The following is a 23,279-nucleotide window of genomic DNA, read 5'->3' as shown; positions in this document are numbered from 1 at the left end:
AATATTAAAATAAAAGTAATAGATACTTTTGATATTTTAATAGATAAAGTGATTATTAGATGGTCGAAGTAATATTGAATTTATGATAAAAATAAAAACCGAATAACCACCTCCTCAAACAAGGCCTTAATTATGAAAGATGTGCGCACCCAAAGTGACATCGGTGCAAGACCATTGTCTTCCTTTTTTAAAAAAAATTAAGAAGAACATGACACCCCATAGTCATACCCTCGCTTCCATTCAAAGCGCTTTCAGATAAAATCGAACTCATGACTTCTTTATTTTTTAAGTCGACTCTTACCACTAGGATACCTAGGTGAGATTAAGACCATTGTCTTCCTATTAATCCATTGCCTTTGGTTCCACAAGATGGAGAGCCTTCCACTAAGATCATCGACATTGTACGACTTCTTCAAACTTGATATGACACTATGGTTAATCCACCATCATTCTAGTCGAGACGATGATGGACCCGATCGGGCGACCACTATTAAGACGACACCTCAAGCAAGGAAGTCCATTGATACTCATCTTCGAATCCTTGTTAAGCTCAAGCTCAAGCTCGTACAACCACCATTGTTCGATCAACCTTTGATTCTATTTCTACAAAAGGAACGTTTCAAAATGTCAATAAGTAAAGGACAACATAGTTATTGTCAAAATGTTTTCATGGTATCCATTATAAAAAAGATGTATTACATTGAGGATACAAAAATGCAATTCTCATTGGAATTAGTGATAATTTACCACACCATTCATGAGATCTTCCACCGAATTCATATGATTAAGAAAGAAGTGACCTATGATCAAGTGATCTTTTAATCTTGTTTGTTTTCTCTAAATTGTGTTATGTGTTTTAAATTGTTGGGTTAGAAATATTGAAAAATAAGAAATCTTATATTTTATATGTTTTGACTTTGAATGTAAAGATGTCCACATAAAAAATAGCTGTCACTGTCTTCTTCTTATTCAATATTTACTTATTCTAGCTGGATTTCTCTTTTAACTTAAATAAATATTTTTGATATAATAAATATATATATTTCTGATTGAGAAGAAAAGAAAGAGAAATAAAAGTATTAATTTAAGATTATTTTAAACGGTTTTTTTGTGTGTATGGGTATGCTTTATTTATCTGAAATAAGTACAAAAGGAAAATGTTCCCGGCCATAATTGTGCCCCTGGCTTATGCTCAATTTCTGCTAAAAGAGAGAAAAAAAAACACGTGATAATAACAAAAAGGACGACAATAATAATATTAAAGTTGTTGTCTTTATTGGAAAACAAACCCCCCATTTAAAAATTTTAAAAGTTATGTTCTTTTGACTTTAGGAGCTCTGAAATTTTAGTTTTTTATTCTTAAATATTTATAATTTCTAATAAATTTTATCTTTTAAATGTCCACATTAAATCTATGAGATTAAATTCTTCTATGTCATTTGATGATATTTCTTTTAAGAAGTTATACCATAACCCCATGTATTATTAGTGTTGTACAATGTTGTCTATGTTGTCAGTGGTATAAATTTCAATTCATCAATTCATTTAATAATTAGTATTATAATGTGAAAATTCCATACAAAAAATAATAAAGTTCAAGTTTAATTATCATATTATTTGTCATAAATTATTAACTTATACTCAAACATCAAACAGAAAGATCACTAACAAGTGTGATAGTCGAAGGAGATGAAACAACTTGCAACCATACAATTCTCTCTTATCACGCAATATTAGCTTAAAATCGGTGAGCAAGAGTCTATGTGGACTTTGTTGAGTTGTTTATTGGGCATTGTCCGACCTTGGTTAATATCCGAACGAAGTTTATACGATTTCTTGTTAGAATACGATTTAATCTCTTCATTTTTTTGGTTCATTTCACTTGTTTAACGACAAAATTCTATGAGGCTTTCAGATTAAATATTATAAGTAGTTTAAAGTAACATGTTTCACGCATCAACTATATGGTGAGTCTCTCTTGCTCATTTCTTAATCTAATTATAATTATTGAGTTCTTAAGCAATTATTTGCCCAGAGAAGAGTTCACTTCTAAATATATAATAAAAAGAAAGAAAAAGAGAAAAGAGAAAAAATAAAAGTAGGATTAAATATTTAGAGTTTCAGTGAGACGATCGAGCAGTCGGACGATATCGATTTTGCTCGAATCACGGGTGGTGAATCATCGCGGCATTCTCTATAATCTGATCGTTCTTGATATTTGTTTAGACTTCTCTAAGATACTCGTTTTAGTACTCCATTTTGGTGAAATCTTTTGTTGTTACTGTTCTTGTAATCCACCATTGACGACGAAGACTTTGTATTAGTGAACTCTTAAGGTGCTAGAGAAGATTTGTATGTAACTCACTACAATATAGTGAATGTTCTTTTAAGTGACTTACTAGTCCTGTAGTTTTTTTATTCTTGTTAAATTATCCACGTTAAAATTGATGTGTCTCTGTGTGCTTGATTTTATTATTTTCTATTTGGTTTGATTTCTTGATTATCTCATTGTGGCATACAAAAGGGAGAGAACAATTATTCCACAATTTCTATTAATTGAATTTTCCCAACAAGTAGCATTAGAGCTTTTGATTGGACTCGTCAAATCTCTTGTGTGCCCGATGGATGAAAAAATTTGATTATGATGATTAAGCTAACATCGACGAATTTTTCGGTGTGGAAACGCAAAATGCTTGACTTGCTGATTTGCAGAGATTTATTTATGTATGTACAAGGCATGACAAAACTAGACACGATGAGCGATAAAGATTGGAAAATTATGAATTGGAAAGAAGCTACTACGATCAGGTAGTGGATTGACCAAAATATTTTCCGCCACATTGTAGAAGAGAACGACGCGTATGCTTTTTGGAAGAAGTTAGAGTCGATGTTCGAGAATGGTTCTTCTAGGAACAATGCAATAATAATTCGTTAGCTCGTGAACTTGAAGTACAAATACAATAGGAGTATGAAAAATCACACTAGCAAGTTTTTGTCTTGGTGAATTAGATGACATCGAGGAAGATGACTCTCGATGATGAACTAAATTCTTTACTACTTCTCAACTCATTACAAGACAATTAGGAAACATTGGTAATTTATTGAGCAATTCAACTCTAGATGGTGTTCTAACCATATACATGGTTAAAGATAGTCTTTTCAACAAAGATGTTATAAGAAAAAAAAGATGAACAAATTTTAGAAGATCTAGTAGGTGAAAATTCAGAGTCGCATGGAGGAGTAAGTATAGATCTCCATACGACAGAAAAGAAACGAATGACTCGAACAAAAGAAGATTGAAGTCTCATGGTGGTCTTAAGTGCTATCATTGTAAGAAACTATGACACATGCATATAAAATGTCGAATTTGGAAGCAAGAACAAAATGAAGGGAAGAATGGTGAAAAAGAAACAAATGTGATTATAAAGGGGCTGATATCGTCGTGTGCGAGGATGATTGTGTTAATCTCATAAGTCAATGTGGTTACTAAGAGATTGATTATAGTGCTATTTTTCATGTCACTTTAATGGTGATTTTTTCTCTACGTATTTGGGAGGAGATTTTGGCAATCTCTGAATGGATAACATCGATTCATTGAAGATAATGGGTATTGACAACATTTTCTTAAAGGCTATTGTCGAATTCCAATTGATACTTAGAGATGTGAGGTATGTTCCATACATTCATTTGAACTTGATTTCTACGGGTAAACTCAACGATGAGAGGTTCGGGAATTATTTTGGTGGAGGTAAGTGGAAGCTCATCAAAAGTTCGCTCGTGATGGCTAAGAGAACAAAAACGAACACATTGCATGTAATGAAATCCAATATGTACAAAGGAGAGATAAACTTAAGCTAGAAAGATGTGGAAATTGAGTTGTGGCGCAAGAGGCTCGACCACGTCAACAATAAGGGAATTCAAACTCTCTCTAGGAAACAATTCCTTCCTAGTTTGTAAGGTATGCCTCTAAAAATCTGTGATTTTTTCTAAGTTGGAAAAAACACAAAGTTGTATTTCATGCACTCCTCTACATAAAAAATCAAATGCTCTTGATTTGATTTATATTGATGTTTGTTCTATGCAAAAATCTCTCTCGGTGGAGCATATTATTTCGTAACTTGTATTGATGTTCACTCTAGAAATATTTTGTTTAGTGCTATGAAAATTAAAGATTATGTTCTAGTGGTATTTAAACATTTAAATACTAGAGTTGAGAGAGAAACATGCAGGATTGCAATGGGTGAGGTTAGACAACGATGGTAAATACATTGGTCGTTTGAACGAAATTGTAAACATTATGCCATTAGATTAGATAAAATACTTTCAAAAGCACCTAAGCACAAAGGTGTGGTTGAAAGAATGAACCGAATGATTGAAGAAAGAGTGTGGTGTATGTTATCACATTTGAAGTTACCAAGTCCTTTTGAGAAGAGGCAGCGAGAACTGTAGTTGACTTGATAAACATTTCTATTGTAGTAACATTGAACAATGACGTTTTAAATAGGATTTAGACATAAAAATATGTCTCTTACAAGAAATTAAAAGTCTTTGGTAATAGAGAATTCTTTCATCTCCTAAAATATGAAAGATCGATTTTAACGATAAGAAGAAACGATTACGATCACGAAGAGTTCAGATATAGGTTATGAGATCCGATGAAAAATAAGATCATGAGAATCAGAGCTGTTGTGTTTCTTGAAGACCAAGTTCTTCTACTGAAATTCATGTTAGTTTGGATACAACTCCACCTTCTATAGTTTTGATCATGGGAGAGACACTCAAGAAGACGATGGTGATGGTGTTAAAAACGACGAGCCAATTGAGCATATTGAGGAAGAAACTACATCGAAGTTAGATGAACAACCTTTGAAAGTATCTAATAGGCGCACCAATCCTATGTTATATATCATTACAATGAGTATTTATTGCTCACGGATGGAGGAGAACCAAAACCTTACCAATAAGTAGTCGAAGTTAAGGAGAAAAATGAGTGGTTAAAAATTAGTAAAGAAGACATGCAATTCTTACATGATAACTACACGCACAACTTAATAAAACTAACTAAAAGAAAGAAAATACTCAAGAATAAGTGGATGTATAGGCTGATGTCCTAGAATAATAGCTCACATCTTAGGTATAAATCTCAATTAGTTATGAAGGGTTTTGGTTAGAAGAAATGGATCGACTTTGAAGAAATATTATCTGTGGTAAAGAATTGCTCAATCCGAATTGTACTAAGGTTAGTTGCATGCTTGAACCTAGATGTGGAGCAACTTGATGTGAAAAATATTTTTATTCATGGTGAATTGGAAGAAGAAATTTATATGGAGCCAATCGAGGAATTCAAAGTTAGAGGTAATGAACAACTTGTGTGTTAACTCATACATGATGAGTCATGGATATAGTAATATTATATTAGATCACTGCATGTTTATTATGTTTATTAAGAAGTACTTAGATGATGACTTTATTATCCTCTTATTGTATGTCGATGATATATTGATCATTGGTCGTGATGTTACCAAGATTGAAAAACTAAAAATAGAGTGAACAAATCTTTTGCAATGAAAGACTTATGGTCGGCAAAGAAGACACTCAGAATGAAGATCTCGCATGACAAAATATGAAAAATTGTGGATATCTCAAGAAAACTACATCAAGAAGGTTTTTGAACAATTCATTATGAGTAAAGTGAAAATGGTCAATTCTCCATTTGCAGGTTACTTCAAGCTTTCTACAAAGAAATGTCCTATAAATTAGAAAGAAGATGAGAAGATGAAGAAAGTTCCCTACGTATTTTCAGTTGGGAGCTTGATGTACGATATGGTCTACATCAGGCTGGATATCACTCATATTGTTGACAGTGTTAGCAGATTCATCTACAATTTAGGAAAAGATACTAAGAAATAGTCAAGTGGATATTAGGTATCTAAAAGATACTTGAAATGTGTGCTTATGTTATAGTAACGACAAACCTATTCTAGTTAGGTACACAGGCTTAGATATGGCCGTCGACGATGATTCTAAAAAGTCCATTTCAAGATTTCCAATGACCTTCGTAAGATGAGCTATCTATTGGCAGTCCAAGTTGCAAAAGTGTGTTGTTATGCACCACAGAGGAATAATATATCGCAATCATTAAGAGTTGTAAGGAAGAGTTATGGATGAAATTATTTTTAGAAGAATTGTGTCTACAACAAAAAAAAATTACACGATTTACAGTGATAACCAAATCATTATTCATATCTTCATGAACTCCACATTCTATTTCAGATGCAAACATATTGAAGTGATGTACCAGTGGATTAATCTAGATGTGCTCCATACGAAATAATTGAACTTAGAAAAAGTTCATACTAGTAAGAATGAATCTGATATGATAACTAAAAATTTGTCGAAGGAGAAGCTTGAAATTTGTCGATGGGTAGTGGATTTTTTAGAGCCTACCCAATGATTTGTAAGGGTAATTTGTTGGGTCTAACTAATATTATGATCTTGGACAATATGGGCTCAAAAGTCCAAAGTAATATAAAAACATTTTTAAGCAACACTTTACTTAGAACATAGGACACTTGTAAATTTACAATAAGAAGAAAGAGGAAGCTAGAGAGGGAAAAATAAAAGTATGGTTATATGCGTTTTTATTTCGTCTAGTCTATCTCTCGCCTCTTTTATTGATTTTGGTTGCTTTCTCTTTTTTCTCTTTCCATTGAAAATATCTTTAAAATGGTTTTCTTATCCATTCGAATTCTCCATCTTTAAGGGCGGATTGTGCGATCCAAAATTGGTTGGCTCCATGCCTTACATTCCTCACGTGCTACTACAAAGGAGACAAGGGATTCTATATGGTAGGCACGACCCGTGCACTATTTTTTGAAAAAACTTTTTCTTACTAAAGTTATGTTATAGAACCCATTGACATACCTTCTTCTCGAATCTTATAAAAAGTAGGTAGGAGGAAGACTATCCTTATAGGATGTTGTCCTATCTTAGAAATGAAAAACCGAAATTGAGTTTTATAGTATAGACTTTTTGGTTTGGCACGTGCAGGTTTAGATTAGTACATGTGGAAATGTAGTAATCTAATAGAATTTAATAGTCACCACTTTAGTTTACTTCACAAAGAAACTAAAGGAAAGAAAATAAGAGTATTCTCGGATTAAGGGTTTGGTGCTTGGTTACGTAATGAAAAAAGGGTCGTAGCGATACGTTCTATACGCCTATTCTAAGGACAGTCTCTACACGAATATAATTGAACAATGTATTTTTAGAATGGTTGTTATACATGCATTCTAAGTTCATAAATTTTTTACTCGTAAATATCCTAATATTATTTCAAAACTCAAGGTGTAACCTTATTCATTGCTTACTTGCTTAAAGGTATCACGCACATGATTTTCATCACTTTGTCTTGATTTTCAAGGACGAAAAAGCTATCACTATAATCCATAAACGCATAACTCTTTCCTCTCACGTGAAAGATACAATTCTCCAATTCTTGATAGTAGAAGCTTCACTCCACTAATTTCTCTTAAACGATATTACGCCCGTCGAGATAAGGTCAATCTTAGATGCACAACTCGTTCCCCACGACCTTTGTTGCCTCTTGAGTGGTAATGAGATCAAGGAGTTGTGAAATCTCCTTAGCAATCTTCAGATGACATTGACACCTTTCACTCCTAGCATAACTACAACACCAACTTTCGTTAGCGCAACCCGAAGCTTTATGTCTTCTCCAAATCAAAACCCTTTGGATTTCCCATTTTCCATGGATATAAGCATTGATGTTAGGATCTTAGGAGATTAAGTATCCCTTAAAGCAAGTAAAACTAGAATTAAATAATTACATAAATAAGAAAAAATCAATTAAAGAACACAAACACAAGATTTATAGTGGTTCAGTCAAAATAAATGTACATTCACTTTTAAAGTAAAGGAGACTTTTAACTTTTATTATCAAGAATGTTATATGAGTATTAAAATATTTCTCTTACAATTAAAACTCACACACAACTCACAAGGAAGCGATACTCTCAAGGCAAAGACTTAATTTTCTAAGTGGTCTAATTGCACATTTAAATAGCTCAACTAGGTCAATATCAATATTTTGTCCAAAATTCTCAAAGAGCCTCCAAAATATTATTATCATATTTCATAGCTGTATTACCATAACAAAAGATCTAATTCATTTTTTAATATTATTTCATAATATCAAGATTATACACCAAAATATATATTTTCCTTTTGTTTAATATATTCTTTCCCTGTACCAAAATTTTGTATCATTAACACATAATAATTGTAATGTTGTAAATTGATTTTTAACACTCCACCTTGATTTGCAAGTTATCTCCCTCTTGTCTTTCATGCTTTGCTTTGTCAACAAGTAAAGTCTCCACGACTCACAAATCTAGGCAGTGTCAGCAAATAAACAACACTGTCATTTATTGACATCTTCTTGATAACATCTTCTCATTTCTCAATTATGTTCCTCTCGATGTACAATCCCACATCCAAGTGCTTAGTTCTTCAACAAAAGTACAAGCACAAAACTCTTAGACTGCTTAAACCATTCACTAAATCACTTATAATAGGTTACACAATGTTTTTACAAATTAAGATTTACAATCTAACAAATTATCTACAACTTTAAGAACAACATCATCATTAAAGATTGTACATACATATAAAATGTATCTTCACCAATGATAAAATTACCTAAACCTAGGTATCTAAGTAGAGAAAATAAAGTAGTTGAAGAAAAAAACTTTTTCTTCCTAACAACTACCTCTGTCTTCCTCTCTCTATCTTTGGACAATTCCCACCAGAAATTTTAAAATGAGATACCGAAGGAGAACCAATTCCCTAGCTCGATCCACCAGGAATTTGGAAATAGCTTTTTCTTGGAAAAATCCTGATAGAAATACAAAAGAAGAAAACAAACGAACGAACACTAACAGAATTTAATAACGGAGTTCGGCCAAAATGTTGCCTACGTCTCTGAGCACTAAGGCTATCAATTAATAAGGAAGAAGAGATACAAATTTGGGTGCAATAAACCAAAGAGGGGAGAGTTTCTTTTATACACTAAGAAACTTCCCCAACTCCCATCATCTTCCGATGTGAGATTTATGCTAATTGTGAATATAGTTTCTTTTATATACTAAGAAACTTCTTTCACTCCCATTATCTTCCGATGTGGGATTCTAATTGTGCCAAAAAACAACAAATCTCCACCTTGGCACAATATCCAAATACTAATCTTCAATATTAAAAATAGCTCTTCAGTGCTTCCAATTGGCGCTCTTCAGCGCCGACTCAAACGCGAAAGATGTTTACCAAATCTAAATAATTAGATTTGGTTTTCCCCATGTCTTTCATCTCGAACTCTCTACCCAATTGAGCCTTCAATTTATCAACTTCATATTGGCTCTTTGATGCTATCAACATATCATCAACGTATAAGAGTAGATAGATGTAAGACTCATCTTGCAATTTGCACAAATACACACATGAACTGAATTTGCTTCTTGTGTACTTGTGCTCCATCATAAACTTGTCAAGTCGTTTGTACCATTGTCTCGACGATTGCTTCAACCTGTACAATGATCTGTTCAACTTGCAAACCCAATTTTCTTTATCAGCAACATTGAATCCATCTGGTTGATAAATGTAGATTTCCTCGTTCAAATGACCGTGTATGTCTGCAGTCTTCACATCCGGTTGAGCTAGCTCCAAATTCATCTACTCTACCAAGGCCAACAAAATTCCAATGGAAGAGTGTTTAACAATAGGAGAAAGTACCTCATTATAATCACCTCCTTCCTTCTGAGCGTAGTTTTTAGCTACCAATTTTGCCTTGTAGCGAATATCAAATTTTTCGGAAAATCCTTCTTTCTTAGCAAAGATCCATTTACCACCAATAACCTTCTTCCCTTTTTGTAGATGCGTCAACTTGCATGTCTCATTCTTCTGAATAGATTGCATCTCATCTTCCATAACACCTCTCCTTTTTCCATTTTCAGTACTTCGACTGACATCTGAAAAAGTGGATGGAACATCATCTACGACTAGAAGTGCATAGGCCGCCATGTCAACAAACCGACCTGGTTTTTGAATAACTCGTCTTGGCCTATTTATAGATATTGATTCACTTTGTTCTGAAGGTTCTTGGGTCAGAACCTCTTCCACATTTAACTCTTCGTCTGTCATCGGAGAGTCACTTCTAGTTGGGCTTATCTTTACCTGCTCAAACTCTACCTGTTGCGGAGTACAATCAATCTTTTCTAGTGTTACCTTATTCGACATTGAATAATCATCAAAAGTAACATCTCTACTGATAATGATTTTCTTTGCATCCAAACACCAGAGGCAATATTCTTTAACTCTTGTAGTAAATCCCATAAAAAGAGCCTTATTTTCTTGTGGATCCAAATTTGATTCAACTCCATGATAATATATTATAGAACCAAAAATATGCAAAGAATCATAATCCGTTGCAGGTTTTCCAGACCATACCTCTAATGGAGTCTTGCCACCAAGTGCAGATGATGGTAGACGATTTACCAAATGTTGAGCGTATGACACAGCTTCTGCCCAAAATTTCCTGTCTAACCTAGCATTAGACAACATACATCGAACTTTCTCCACCAATGTCCTGTTCAGACGTTCCGATACTCCATTCTGCTGTGGTGTTTTTCTAAATGTGAAGTGTCAAACTATGCCACACTCTTGGCATAACTTCTGGAATGGATCATTCTTGTATTCTCCACCGTTATCAGTCCGGAGAATTTTGATCTTTCTTCATGTCTCTTCTTCAACTTGAGTTTTCCATTTAAGAAAAATCCCAAACACTTCACCTTTATTCTTCATAGTAAACACCCATACTCTTCTGGAAAAATCATCAATAAAAATAACAAAATAATGTCTACCTCCAAGAGAAGGAGTCTTGGCAGGTCCCCAGACATATGAGTGCACATAATCTAAAATACCCTTGGTGTTATAGACAACAATGCCAAATTTTACTCGCCTTTGTTTTCCCATAATACAATGTTCACACAAATCTAACTTACAAACTTTTGTACCTTTCAACAATCCTTGTTTGACCAGAATTTGCATAGATTTCTCACCAGCGTGCCCCAATCGCATATGCAATAACTTTGTTGCCTCTAATTCCTTACTGCTCCCGGAAGTTGATACACATGATGTCCCATTAACTGTACTACCTTTATAGTAATACAAATTATTACTCTTCCTGATAGCTTTCAACATCACTAGCGCTACAGATATTACCCTAAGAACTCCATTTTCCAATTTCACATGTAGGTCTTTCGACTCCAAGGCCCCCAAAGAAATGAGATTCTTTTTCATATTCGGTATGTACCAAAATCTCTAATAATTCTGGTGTATCCGTCTTCATTTTTCAGCTTGATTGAACCTATCCATTTTATTTTACATGTATTAGCATCTCCCATGTAAACAACTCCACCATCCAGCTCCTTAAAGTCAAAGAACCACTTTCGAACTGGTGTCATATGATAAGTGCAGGCTGAGTCCAATATCCACGCATCAGGATGTGATGTTGTGTGTGATATCGATAAAGAGTATTTTGAATCTGCATCACCTTTATTTTCTGCAACATTTGCATTTTCAGAATCTTTCTCTTTCTTCTTCAACTTTGGGCAGTTAGTCTTCCAATGTCCTTTCTCACGACAGAAAGCAAATTCATCTTTGCAACTCTACTTCCAGATCTTCTTCCTTTCCCTTTTGATTTGCTCTGCTGACGGTCCCTGATCGTCAATGCTTCTTCTGCTGTACCTACTTTACTTTTCATTTTATCCTACTTTCTTAATTCATGACTATATAAAGAAGAACTTACAGTATCAAGAGAAACATTTCTCTTCCCATGAAGTAACGTTGTTTCTAAGTGTTCAAATTCATTAGGAAGGGACGATAGCAACATCAACGCAAGATCTTCATCCTCAAACTTAACGTCAAGGTTTAACAGATCTGCTACTAATTCATTAAACTTAGTAATATGTTCATTCATAGTAGTACCTGATTGGTAATCAAACCGGAACAACCGCTTCTTCATAAGGAGCTTATTCTGACCACTCTTCTTCAGAAATTTATCCTCCAATGCTTGCCACAGTTTCTGTGCAGAAGTTTCATTCTTCACAGCATACTTCTGCTCTCTAAACAGGCACGATCGAATTGTTCCGCACGCCAACCGATTCATGATACTCCACTCTTTTTCTTCTATACCATCTGGTTTTCTGACCTCAATAGCAACATCTAGACCTTGCTGAAAAAGAAAATCTAGAACCTCAACTTGCCACATGCCGAAATGCCCAGTTCCATCAAAGATCTCTACCGCAAACTTCAAATTCGACATTGATGTCCTCGTCCAGGATGACGAAGGAGTTGACGCCCCTTTTGAAGACTCCACCATGCCAAGGACGAACCTTCGGCTCTGATACCACTTTTCTGGGAAAAACCTTGATAGAAACACAAAAGAAGAAAACAAACGAACGAACAATAACCGAATTTGATAACGGAGCTCGGTCAAAATGTCGCCTACGTCTCCGAGCACTAAGGCTATCAATTAATAAGGAAGAAGAGATACAAATTTGGGTGCAATAAATCAAAAAGGGGAGAGTTTCTTTTATACACTAAGAAACTTCCCCAACTCCCATCATCTTCCGATGTGGGATTTATGCTAATTGTGAATATAATTTCTTTTATATACTAAGAAACTTTTTTCACTCCCATTATCTTCCGATGTGGGATTTTAATTGTGCAAAAAACAACAGCTTTCTCAAGGTATCCACTTTGAAAAATGTGCATTTGTCTCATCTTCATATTCCATTGAATACTCATACCCAAAAGCTTTCTAGAATGTCTCAAATATTTCATTTCAAACTCCTTCTCCAACAATGTCTACAACTCCTTGATATTATTCATATTCATACAAACAATCACCATTTTATTATTAAATAATAATAAATAGATAATAGAAGATGCACAAACCTCCTTTAAATAGACACGAATGTCATATTTAGTCCTGGTAAATGAATGATCCATCAATAATGTATCAAATCTTTCGCATCATTGCCTAAGGCATCGATGCAAAGATTCCTCAAGAAAGCATACGTTGTCTACTTTTTCAAAATTAGATATCTATAAAAACCGAGGACACCTCGTTCTCAAAAAACAAAACCGAGGACACCCTCTATTGTCTAGTTCCACTAAATAAGATATCAATCAAAAGTCAAGAAGACCCAAGACAAAATTTTATCGTCTACTTAATAACAAATAATTAGGTATCTCAAACATATCTTTACTCAAGCTCAAGATCTAACAAAAATATTTGTCACCCATCTTGCCTTGAACTTTGCACACTCAATCAACTTGAACCTCGTACTTCTTCATGAACATATTAACTTGCAATTGACTAGTTTTTGAATAATATTAAAACAACTAGTAATTCGAGAATACTCTTTCAAGATTTACTAACTATCTTCAATTGTTTTCACCACACTTCAAGTGATTACCCATATTTTCTTCGGAAAAAATCGCAAATGTCTTTCCATTTGAATTGACTAAGCCTATCATTTAACCCATTTTCATTACTTGGAATCTCATTCAAGGTCGCATTCATCCTTTTGTATTAGATGACAATTCAATGATCTCATTTGTCTTCGAATTGAGCAAACCTCTCATCTAGAACATTTTTTATGACTAGGAATCGCATTCAATGTCTAATTCAACTTCTTGCATTAGATGACAACTCAATGATCTCATTCGCCTTCGAACTTATCGAGCATCTCATCTAGCCCATTTTTAATTACTAAAAATCTTATTTAAGGTCTCATTCATCTTCTTGTATTAGATAATAATTCAATGATCTCATTCGCCTTAGAATTGACCGAGCCTTTCATCTATCCCCTTTTCATTATTAGGAATCTCATTCAAAGTCTAATAATCTTCTCAATAAGATGAAAAATCAATCAACTCATTCATCTAAACTATGATCCACAATGCATAGACAACAAAGATAGAACGAAAGAAGTAACCAAATCACCACCTTAGAATTGATCAAGTCTCTCATCTAGCCAATTTTTCATGATTATGAATCTCACTTAAGGTCTTATTTATCTTCTCACATTAGAAGATAATGCAACACTTTTTTCTTGGTTCGTTTGAGGATTGCTCACAAAATGTATTTACCTAAACTTATAAGTATCTTTCATTAGTCATCCTCTTCTTAGTTTTACATTTATAGTGTTTGTTAACTAGCAATTTCTCAATCCTTAATTACCCGCCAAACTAAATGTAATCTTACAATTTGACACGAAGAATTGTCTTGTCAACGTGTCAACAATATTGTCAACTGTAGACACTTTCTTAATGATATATCTTCAACTCGAGTTTTGATTCCTCTTCTCAATACTTGCTACCTCAGTTCAAACAAAATCCATCTCCATTGCTAAGCCCTGACACCAACATTGTGATACAAAACATAACCATAATAATAGACATTTTGACGTGCCTTCACTGTCTCAAACATAATGAAATCCCCTTGAGGATCCTCCATTGTAGTTAGAGGTCTCAAATGCAGATATGGAGCATTGTCTATCTCGACTTCTTCAAGCTCAACTGCTGCGCACTTCCTTCGTTAGCTAAAGGAAAAATGGATAAGATTTAGTTATAATTACTTAACTAAATAAATAGTACTTGTCTGTCTACCAATATAAATAAAAAAGTACTAGAGCCTGTCACACTCATAAAACGTGGACTAATTTCAACATATTCTATCGTTAAATTTTGATTGGTTGAAGATACAAGTACACCAAACACACACAATAATAATATATACTAAATAAATAGTTTGACTTATAAGCAAATAATACTCAAGTGCCATCTATAACTAACTGCTACATCAATTTATCTATTTTTTAAATACCCTTGAAGACAAATATGTACCCATATGTAATAAATACATACCAAACTTAATAACTATTGAATAAAAGAGATCATCTAAACTAACGAGGCCAAATTAGAGATAAGTCTCCCTTCACTTAAAAAGACTAAATGTCACATATTTGATTCTCATTAAAAACGTCTTAATTTGAAATCTAGAGTCATTACTATGAAAATGAAGTGCTAACTTCTTAAAATATCTTTAAAAAAAGTTATTGGGTAGATAATTGGAAATAAAGATTTCTGTAAGATTATCCAATTAAAGATTGAACATTTAAAGTTAATACATTTAGATGACACCAAAGAAGAATTACTTGTCCAATTATAAACCAATGTGAACACCTCAAAATTGGAATGTTATTAATTGGGTAGGGCACATGATTAGAACTATTCACATGAAGGGTATATATAATAATGTCATGTAATGAGATAAGACGGAAACAAACCCATCCCCATTCTAAAATGAGTGTATAAACATGAAGGGTTTTTGACCTTTTGTTTCATAAGTGTAGGTCCATTTCAGCTGTCCTTTCCTTAACCTCTTAAATATCTTATCAATTGGACTATTAAATCTTGTCAATCAACAGTCACAAACAAACTTAAATTTTTTTCATCTCAATTTGGCTTTGAAGTTGCTTGAATTCTTTAACCAAAACATTGATGGTTTGATTAAATAATTCAAATATTATTTTATAATTCAAAATTAAAATTTTAATATAATATGAACTCTTTTGAAAAAAGAAGGGTTTATTCTATACAAAAAGTTAGTACAATACAGTTTTTTTAGAGCTATGTTCTTTCTTGAAATAATGATTTTTTTAGTATCCATAGGTGACTTCTGTTTTATAGAATTGGTGAAGTCCATGAATTATTTTTTTTTATTTTTTTTTAGTATTTATGAATTCGTTAACCCTAATTTTGTTAGGGTGTTTGTTGTTGAATATTTTGTTTTATGTTGTTATTGTTGTTTTTCAAAATATTACGGTAAAATATAAAAAACCGTGAAAAAATATTACGGTAAAATTTTTATGGGCGGGTCAACCCACAATCCGACCATAGTATCAATTTACTCTCACATATATCCAAATTAACCAAAGTTCTCGACCCGACAATCCGGACACTTTAAAAATTAAGCATCATTATATATATATATATATATATATATATATATATATATATTAGTTAGTTAAAAGTTGAACTTATATTGTTAAAATGTCAAGCGTTTATCAAATTTTGGGTTGAATTTAAAATATAACGTCTTATTAGCCTAGTTGGTTAAAAGGTTGTACTTGTTTTGTTATGTTTCAAGTTCGAACCATACCTATAGCATTTTTAATTTTATTTTTAACCGTTTTAAATTTATGGACGGGTCAACCCACAATCCGACCCAAGTATCCATTTACTCTCACATATATCCAAATTAACCACAGCTCTCAACCCAGCAATCCGAACACTTTAAAAATTAAGCATCATTATATATATATAGATTAGTTAGTTTAGAAGTTGAACTTATATTGTTAAAATGTCACGCGTTTATCAAATTTTAGGTTAAATTTAAAATATAAAGTGTTATTTGCCTAGTTGGTTAAAAGATTGTACTAGTTTTGCTAGGTTGCAAGTTCAAACCATACCTATATCATTTTTAATTTTATTTTTAACCGTTTTAAGTTTATGGGCGGGTCAACCCACAATCCGACTCAAGTATCCATTTACTCTCACATATATCCAAATTAACCACAGTTCTCGACCCGGCAATCCGGACACTTTAAAAATTAAGCATCATCATATATATATATATTAGTTAGTTAAAAGTTGAACTTATATTGTTAAAATGTCATGCGTTTATCAAATTTTGGGTTGAATTTAAAATATAAAGTCTTATTAGCCTAGTTGGTTAAAAGGTTGTACTTGTTTTGTTATGTTTCAAGTTCGAACCATAATTATAGCATTTTTAATTTTGTTTTTAACCGTTTTAATTTATGGGCGGATCAACCCACAATTCGATCCAAGTATCTATTTACTCTCACATATATCCAAATTAACTACACTCTCAACCCGGCAATACGAATACTTTAAAAATCAAGTATCATTATATATAGGACAAATTACTTGGGCGGCCCTCAAACTATCTCAATCGCTCACTTTTGGCCCTCAAATTTATTTTTGAAACAAATCGCCTTTCAACTTTTATAAAGGTCACCAGATTCCGTCAACTTTTTGGTTAAACCTAACGGTTTAAGTTTAAAATATTATTTTTTTATATATTATCTTTAATCTTATATTTTATATTTATATATATAATTATTAAATCGCTTATATATAATATTATATATATATTATTAAATTTTATATAATTATTAAATCTTTTATATAATAAATAAATAATATATATATTATTTATTTTTATCTATATATATAATTTATATATATTATCTTTAACTAATTTATATATAATATTTATATAATATATATTTTAAAAAATAATTTAAGTGTTAAAAATATTTGAGTAGTTAGAAGGTTACAATTACTTTTAATAAATTATTTTTAATATATATAAAACAAAGTTTAAAAATAAATTATATGGATTATCCCTAATAATTAATTATATATATATAAATAAATTTATATAATTTATAGAATATATATTTTACAAAATAATTTGAAAGATTAAAAGTAATTGTAACCTTCTAACTACTCAAATACTTTTAACACTTAAATTATTTTTTAAAATATATTTTATATAAATATTATATATAAATTTGTTAAAGATAATATATATAAATTATATATATATAGATAAAAATAAATAATATATATTATTTATTTATTATATAAAAGATTTAATAATTATATAAAATTTAATAATATATATATATATAATATTATATATAAGCGATTTAATAATTATATATATATATAAATATAAAATATAAGATTAAAGATAATATATAAAAAAAAATATTTTAAACTTAAACCGTTAGGTTTAACTAAAAAGTTGACGGAAGAGCCACCGGTGACCTTTATAAAAGTTGAAGGGGCGATTTGTTTCAAAAATTAATTTGAGGGCCAAAAGTGAGCGATAAAGATAGTTCGAGGGCCGCCCATGTAATTTGTCCTTATATATATATATATTAGTTAGTTAAAAAAATGAACTTATATTGTTAAAATGTCACGCGTTTATCAAATTTTGATTTGAATTTAAAATATATTGTTCAAACCATATCTATATCATTTTTAATTTTATTTTTAACCGTTTTAAGTTTATGGGCGGGTCAACCCACAATCCGACTCAAGTATCAATTTACTCTCATATATATCCAAATTAACCACAGCTCTCGACCCGACAATCCGGACACTTAAAATTAAGCATCATTATATAGATAGATAATTACCTGAACATTATTGTAGAACATTATTGTTGAAGAGATATATGTAAGAATGAATTACTTCAAAACAACCCAAATATCAAATAACTTTTTCTTCATTTTGAGATTATTAAATAATTAATCTGTCATTTTTAAATATTGTTTGACATAAATGAATAAAAATTTGTTAATAATGTGAATATATAATTAATAATAAAATATTAAATTATTTGAGATAATCAATTCAATCGAATAAAAAAAGTTAATTATATTAAGATAAATATGAAATACAAAATAAACATGAATGGTTGAAGAAATAAATGTAAAGGAAATGGATGTAATTTTATTTATTATTTATTATTATTATTATTATTAGCTTAAATCATGGAGTGTAAAGATTTGAATTCATGAAAATATTAATGAGACATGAGACTCCACTTATTTTGTTTTATCTATTTTTTTTATAATTATTATCAATTAATATTTAAATAATCAATTAAAATACATTTATTTTACTATTATAATCTTTTAAAATATTAAATATAATAATATTTTAATTTAAATCTAAATAAATCCAAACAATTTATAATATGATTTTCATGGCTTGACAATCAATCACATAATTCAAATCCAACACTGATTTTGATTCTAACAAAATTGACAATTTCTCAACTAGATCTAATGAGATTACAAAACTAGGAAAGAAACCCCATTTTTTAAATGAAAAAAGAGGAGCATGTCTGTCGGGCACTAGAAAATAAAAGGTTGAGTCTTTGGTATTCATACCAAACTTGTTACTTTCAACCAAACATGGTCCACTCCAGACAATAGTAGTATCATCATCAGTGGCTTGTGGTTGTAGCTCCCCCTTTTCTTCCAAATAAAACCCACAATTCAATTTCAAGACAATTCAAAGAGAGAAAAAGAACTCCATAGATTCCATTCCCATGTTTTTTTCTTAAGCTTTACTTATTTAATTAATCCTGCTATTCAGTCTTTATAGTCCTCCATTAAACCAACAAGACAAAAATCAGACCCCCCCACACATACCTCACTTGCACCATCATCTCATCTCTTCTTCTTCTTCGAGAGAAAGAAAAACCCATTCTTTGTCTCCTAATTCCCTTTTTTTCTGGTTCAATCATGCCGTTGTCTGATGCCGATAACACCACAAATTCAGACCATATCAGATTCAGAAGACCCAGAAACCAATCTTTCTCAGAAACAGATCCAAACAACATAACCCAATCCGTTCGATGTAAGCAAACCATTTCATCTCTCCTTCTCTCTTCTTCCCCACCCACTATCAATGACTGTACAATACCCTCCTCAATCACCAACTACCCAAAGAAGAAGAACTTCACCACCGCGTCCTGGAGGGGTCTTGGATGCGCCGCATCCTCTCAAGTGTCGGTTCCGGCGGTGATTCGGACGTCGGCGGATTGGGAGGCGAAGAAGGTGAAGAAGAAGAAGGTGAGGAAGAGAAGCAATAATAATAGTAATAATAATAGCTCACATCAGCCGCCGGCGAGTAATCCACCGTCGATTGCTATGGATGAGCTTTGGTGTGGACCTGGAATTGGGTTCAATTCTGATTCTGCTGCTTCTGTTGATTGCTTTGTCTCTAGAAGGACAATACCAGAGAGGGTAAGAATTGATTCATTTGTTTACTGTTTTTTATTTATATTGACAAAGTGATTTTGATTCTGTATCATTCATTAACAGCATGCATCTGTTTCTGTTTCTACAATGAGAACAATGAATCTTGAGTCTAATCGTGGTTTGGGAATGAATCATCATACATTAATGGATACATTTGGACCTAGGTATCATCGACATGTTAGACATCGATCCACTCAAGGACTTGCTGAGGTTTGTTTCAGAAAGAAAAGCAAAAGGAATGAAAAAACACTTATTCATTCTGTTTCTTGATACCATGTTTGATCATCTGAACATTCCTCCATTACTGTTTCATTGTATAAAATACTGCTTCTCCAGATGATGATGCTTCAAGGTAGACTTCTGATGGGAGCTAGAGCTGGTGGGCTTGATCAGTACAGAGACTGGAGACTCGATGTAGACAGAATGTCTTATGAAGTTAGTATCTCTTTCTTTCTCAAATGTTTTTTCCATCATTGGCTACCAGCTTTGATTTACATCTATGGAGAAAACAAACAAACAAACAAACAGGAATTGCTTGAACTTGGGGACAGAATTGGATATGTCAATACTGGATTGAAAGAGGATGATATAGTTACTTGTCTTAGAAAAATCAACATCTCAGAATTCGAAGACCTTTCAACTGAGTACTCCTCCACAGTGATTGATCACAAGTGTAGCATTTGTCAGGTTGGTTGCCTTTCTTTTTCTTTTATAGAGAATAAGAACATTGATATATGTTTTTGTATTTGTTAGGAGGAATTTGAAACAGAGGATGAGATGGGTGAGCTTGGGTGTGGACATGGCTTTCATTTTCATTGCATAGAGCAATGGCTTGTTCGAAAAAACACATGCCCGGTCTGCAAAACAGTAGCAAATGGCTCGTTGAATTGATGGGTGGTTTGATAATAATGGTGTTGTTTGTAAGATGTGCTGCATCTTGTACAGCTTTACTCATCCTGAAAGGTTGCAGCTACCATTTGCATTTGCTTTGTAATTAATTTGATTGAACAAGATGATTTGTTGAGAGTTCTGGGCAATTTGGTTGAAGTTATATGGGGAAATTTGGCCTTGTTGATGCATCTTCTTTGTATAAAGATCATTTCAAATAACCTGTTTATTGGGTTTTTGGTTGTTGTTACTTTGAATTGGTACCATTATTATTAGTTGAATTACTCTTTTATTTAAAAGTTACATGTTTTTTTTTTCTTGTCAATGAATATGGTATGAGTTTGACAATCTTAAACTGATCTCACCATGCTCGAAATGAGTTTGGATAGGAAAATGTCTATAAATTTACTTAAAGAACACTTTGTTTATCAAATATTTTATCCAAAGCCGATTTGTATGAAATATAATATTTTAAAAAATAACATCGAACATTTTTTATTTAAAATTATTTTCTACCCAACAACTAGAACTTGAAATATGAAGGTCTCCTTTGATTTACCGTATACGAGTAAATAAATTATTGTGCGTAAATTGAATTAAACGGACTACCCGACTTTGATAAATAAAATTAAAACTAACCAATTTATACGAGTAATTTGATAAATAAAATTAAAACTAACCAATTTATACGAGTAAATAATTTATATGAGTAAATAAATTATTGTGTGTAAATTGAATTAAACGGACTACCCGACTTTGATAAATAAAATTAAAACTAACCAATTAGCTTAAGATAGGTTCGGTACCTAAAAGATCAAATGACACGAGTTTGAATTTTTTACTGAAAATCATAAAAAAAATCACCATTCATTAAACAATTACTCCATTAATCAATTCACCTAAATCTTAATTAAAATATAAAATACTCTTATTTTTACACAACATATTTTATTAGGCACTAAGGATGGGCCACTAATGCGTGTGAAGGGATCAAAAGCATAAATGGAGATTGAATATTCATATTGCTTTGTATTCATGTTTACGTTTCAATTGATTAATATTCTTCTTTTTAAGTAAAGTTTATACTAAAGTAAAGGCTCACCAAATTACAATTTGATAATGGGCAATAATATTAACAAATACAAACCAAGTTATGATAAATATTTTTCACAAATTCATCAAAACCAAAACATTAAAAAAAAAACACAAATTCAGAATCCCAGAAGTAAACAAAGGAAGATGTAGAAGTTAAAATCAATGATGATGGGATATTATTTATCTACATATATATGCCAACTAACTGTCTATTGAATCGTTGCAATTCATATTAGATTCCGAAGAGAAAGTAAAGAATGAAAAGTTGGATCACAACTGAATTTCCCCTTATTTTCTTCCAACAAATCATCAAAGTGATATAGTCTAACAACATCTTGTATTCGAAGCAAAATCTTTTGTTTAGCAACCAAACTAGTTAAATTAGTACAAGTAGCAAACATGCTAGAATTCTGCCATTATAATATTGTTGAACAGATAATGAACACAAATAAAAGTTTATTTACAAATCCGTGTTATATTAAGGGTTCTATATCTATTTAAATAAACTAGCGTAATGCTCTTACGTTGTTAGGATAAATAAAAATCACATTTATAAGTTGAAATAAACAATACTCACCTATTTGTGGTCGTGGTCGTCATCTTTATCGTTTTCATCGTCTTTATTATTCTTTTCATCGTCAACATTTATGGTCTGAACATGACGGTGCTTCAATAGTTGGGACAACCTAGTGATTGTCTTTATCTTCTCATTCATCGTTATTTTTGTTAATCATAAAAAATATAACAAATTTGATAAGAAGACATTTCTTTAATTTTTTTCTCATCAGTACCGACCTCTTCCTTTTCGACTTTTTACTCTCATTTCTCAGTTAATAAACCATATAATTTCTTACTTAATAAACCTTTTGTATTACTAATTTTGTGACCTCACTTTTGCACTCAACCATTTCAACAGTACCAACATCTTTACCATCATTTTTGACAAATCAACCATCTCATCATATCACTAAACTCTTTACCCTCACTTCTTCGGTCAACCAATAAATTCATTCATATATTTAACGAAAAATAATTTTTGTTCTCCAATGAACATCTCACTACTAATCTCGTGACCTTAATTAGAGTATTTTGTAGGTTAACCATATCATATCATTATCGCGACCTCTTTACTCTCACATCAGCAAACCAACCACCAATCATATTGATCTCGCATGTTGTGAACTCAACCAACCATCACATATCACTAACCTCTTTAACCTCACTTCTTCGGTAAACTAAAAAATTCATTCATATATTTAACGATAAATAATTTTTATTCTCCAATTA

The 23,279-nt window shown here is 31.8% G+C and overlaps 1 protein-coding gene across 1 annotated transcript; it reads left to right on the top strand.

Annotated features, from left to right (window-relative positions):
- Positions 1–19,243: 19,243 nt before the first annotated feature.
- LOC124931669 lies at positions 19,244–21,145 on the top strand. The gene is made up of 5 exons (XM_047472192.1): positions 19,244–19,994; positions 20,073–20,219; positions 20,346–20,444; positions 20,538–20,696; positions 20,763–21,145. Exons 1-5 carry the CDS (start codon positions 19,491–19,493, stop codon positions 20,898–20,900), a joined length of 1,047 nt encoding a protein of 348 aa, XP_047328148.1. The 5' UTR covers positions 19,244–19,490; the 3' UTR covers positions 20,901–21,145.
- Positions 21,146–23,279: the final 2,134 nt, after the last annotated feature.

This window comes from Impatiens glandulifera, chromosome 3 (assembly GCF_907164915.1).
Source record: "Impatiens glandulifera chromosome 3, dImpGla2.1, whole genome shotgun sequence".
In the NCBI taxonomy this organism is placed as follows: Eukaryota; Viridiplantae; Streptophyta; class Magnoliopsida; order Ericales; family Balsaminaceae; genus Impatiens; species Impatiens glandulifera.
The sequence above is the reverse complement of the archived record's forward strand: the minus strand, read 5'-3'. Positions and strand labels throughout refer to the sequence as shown.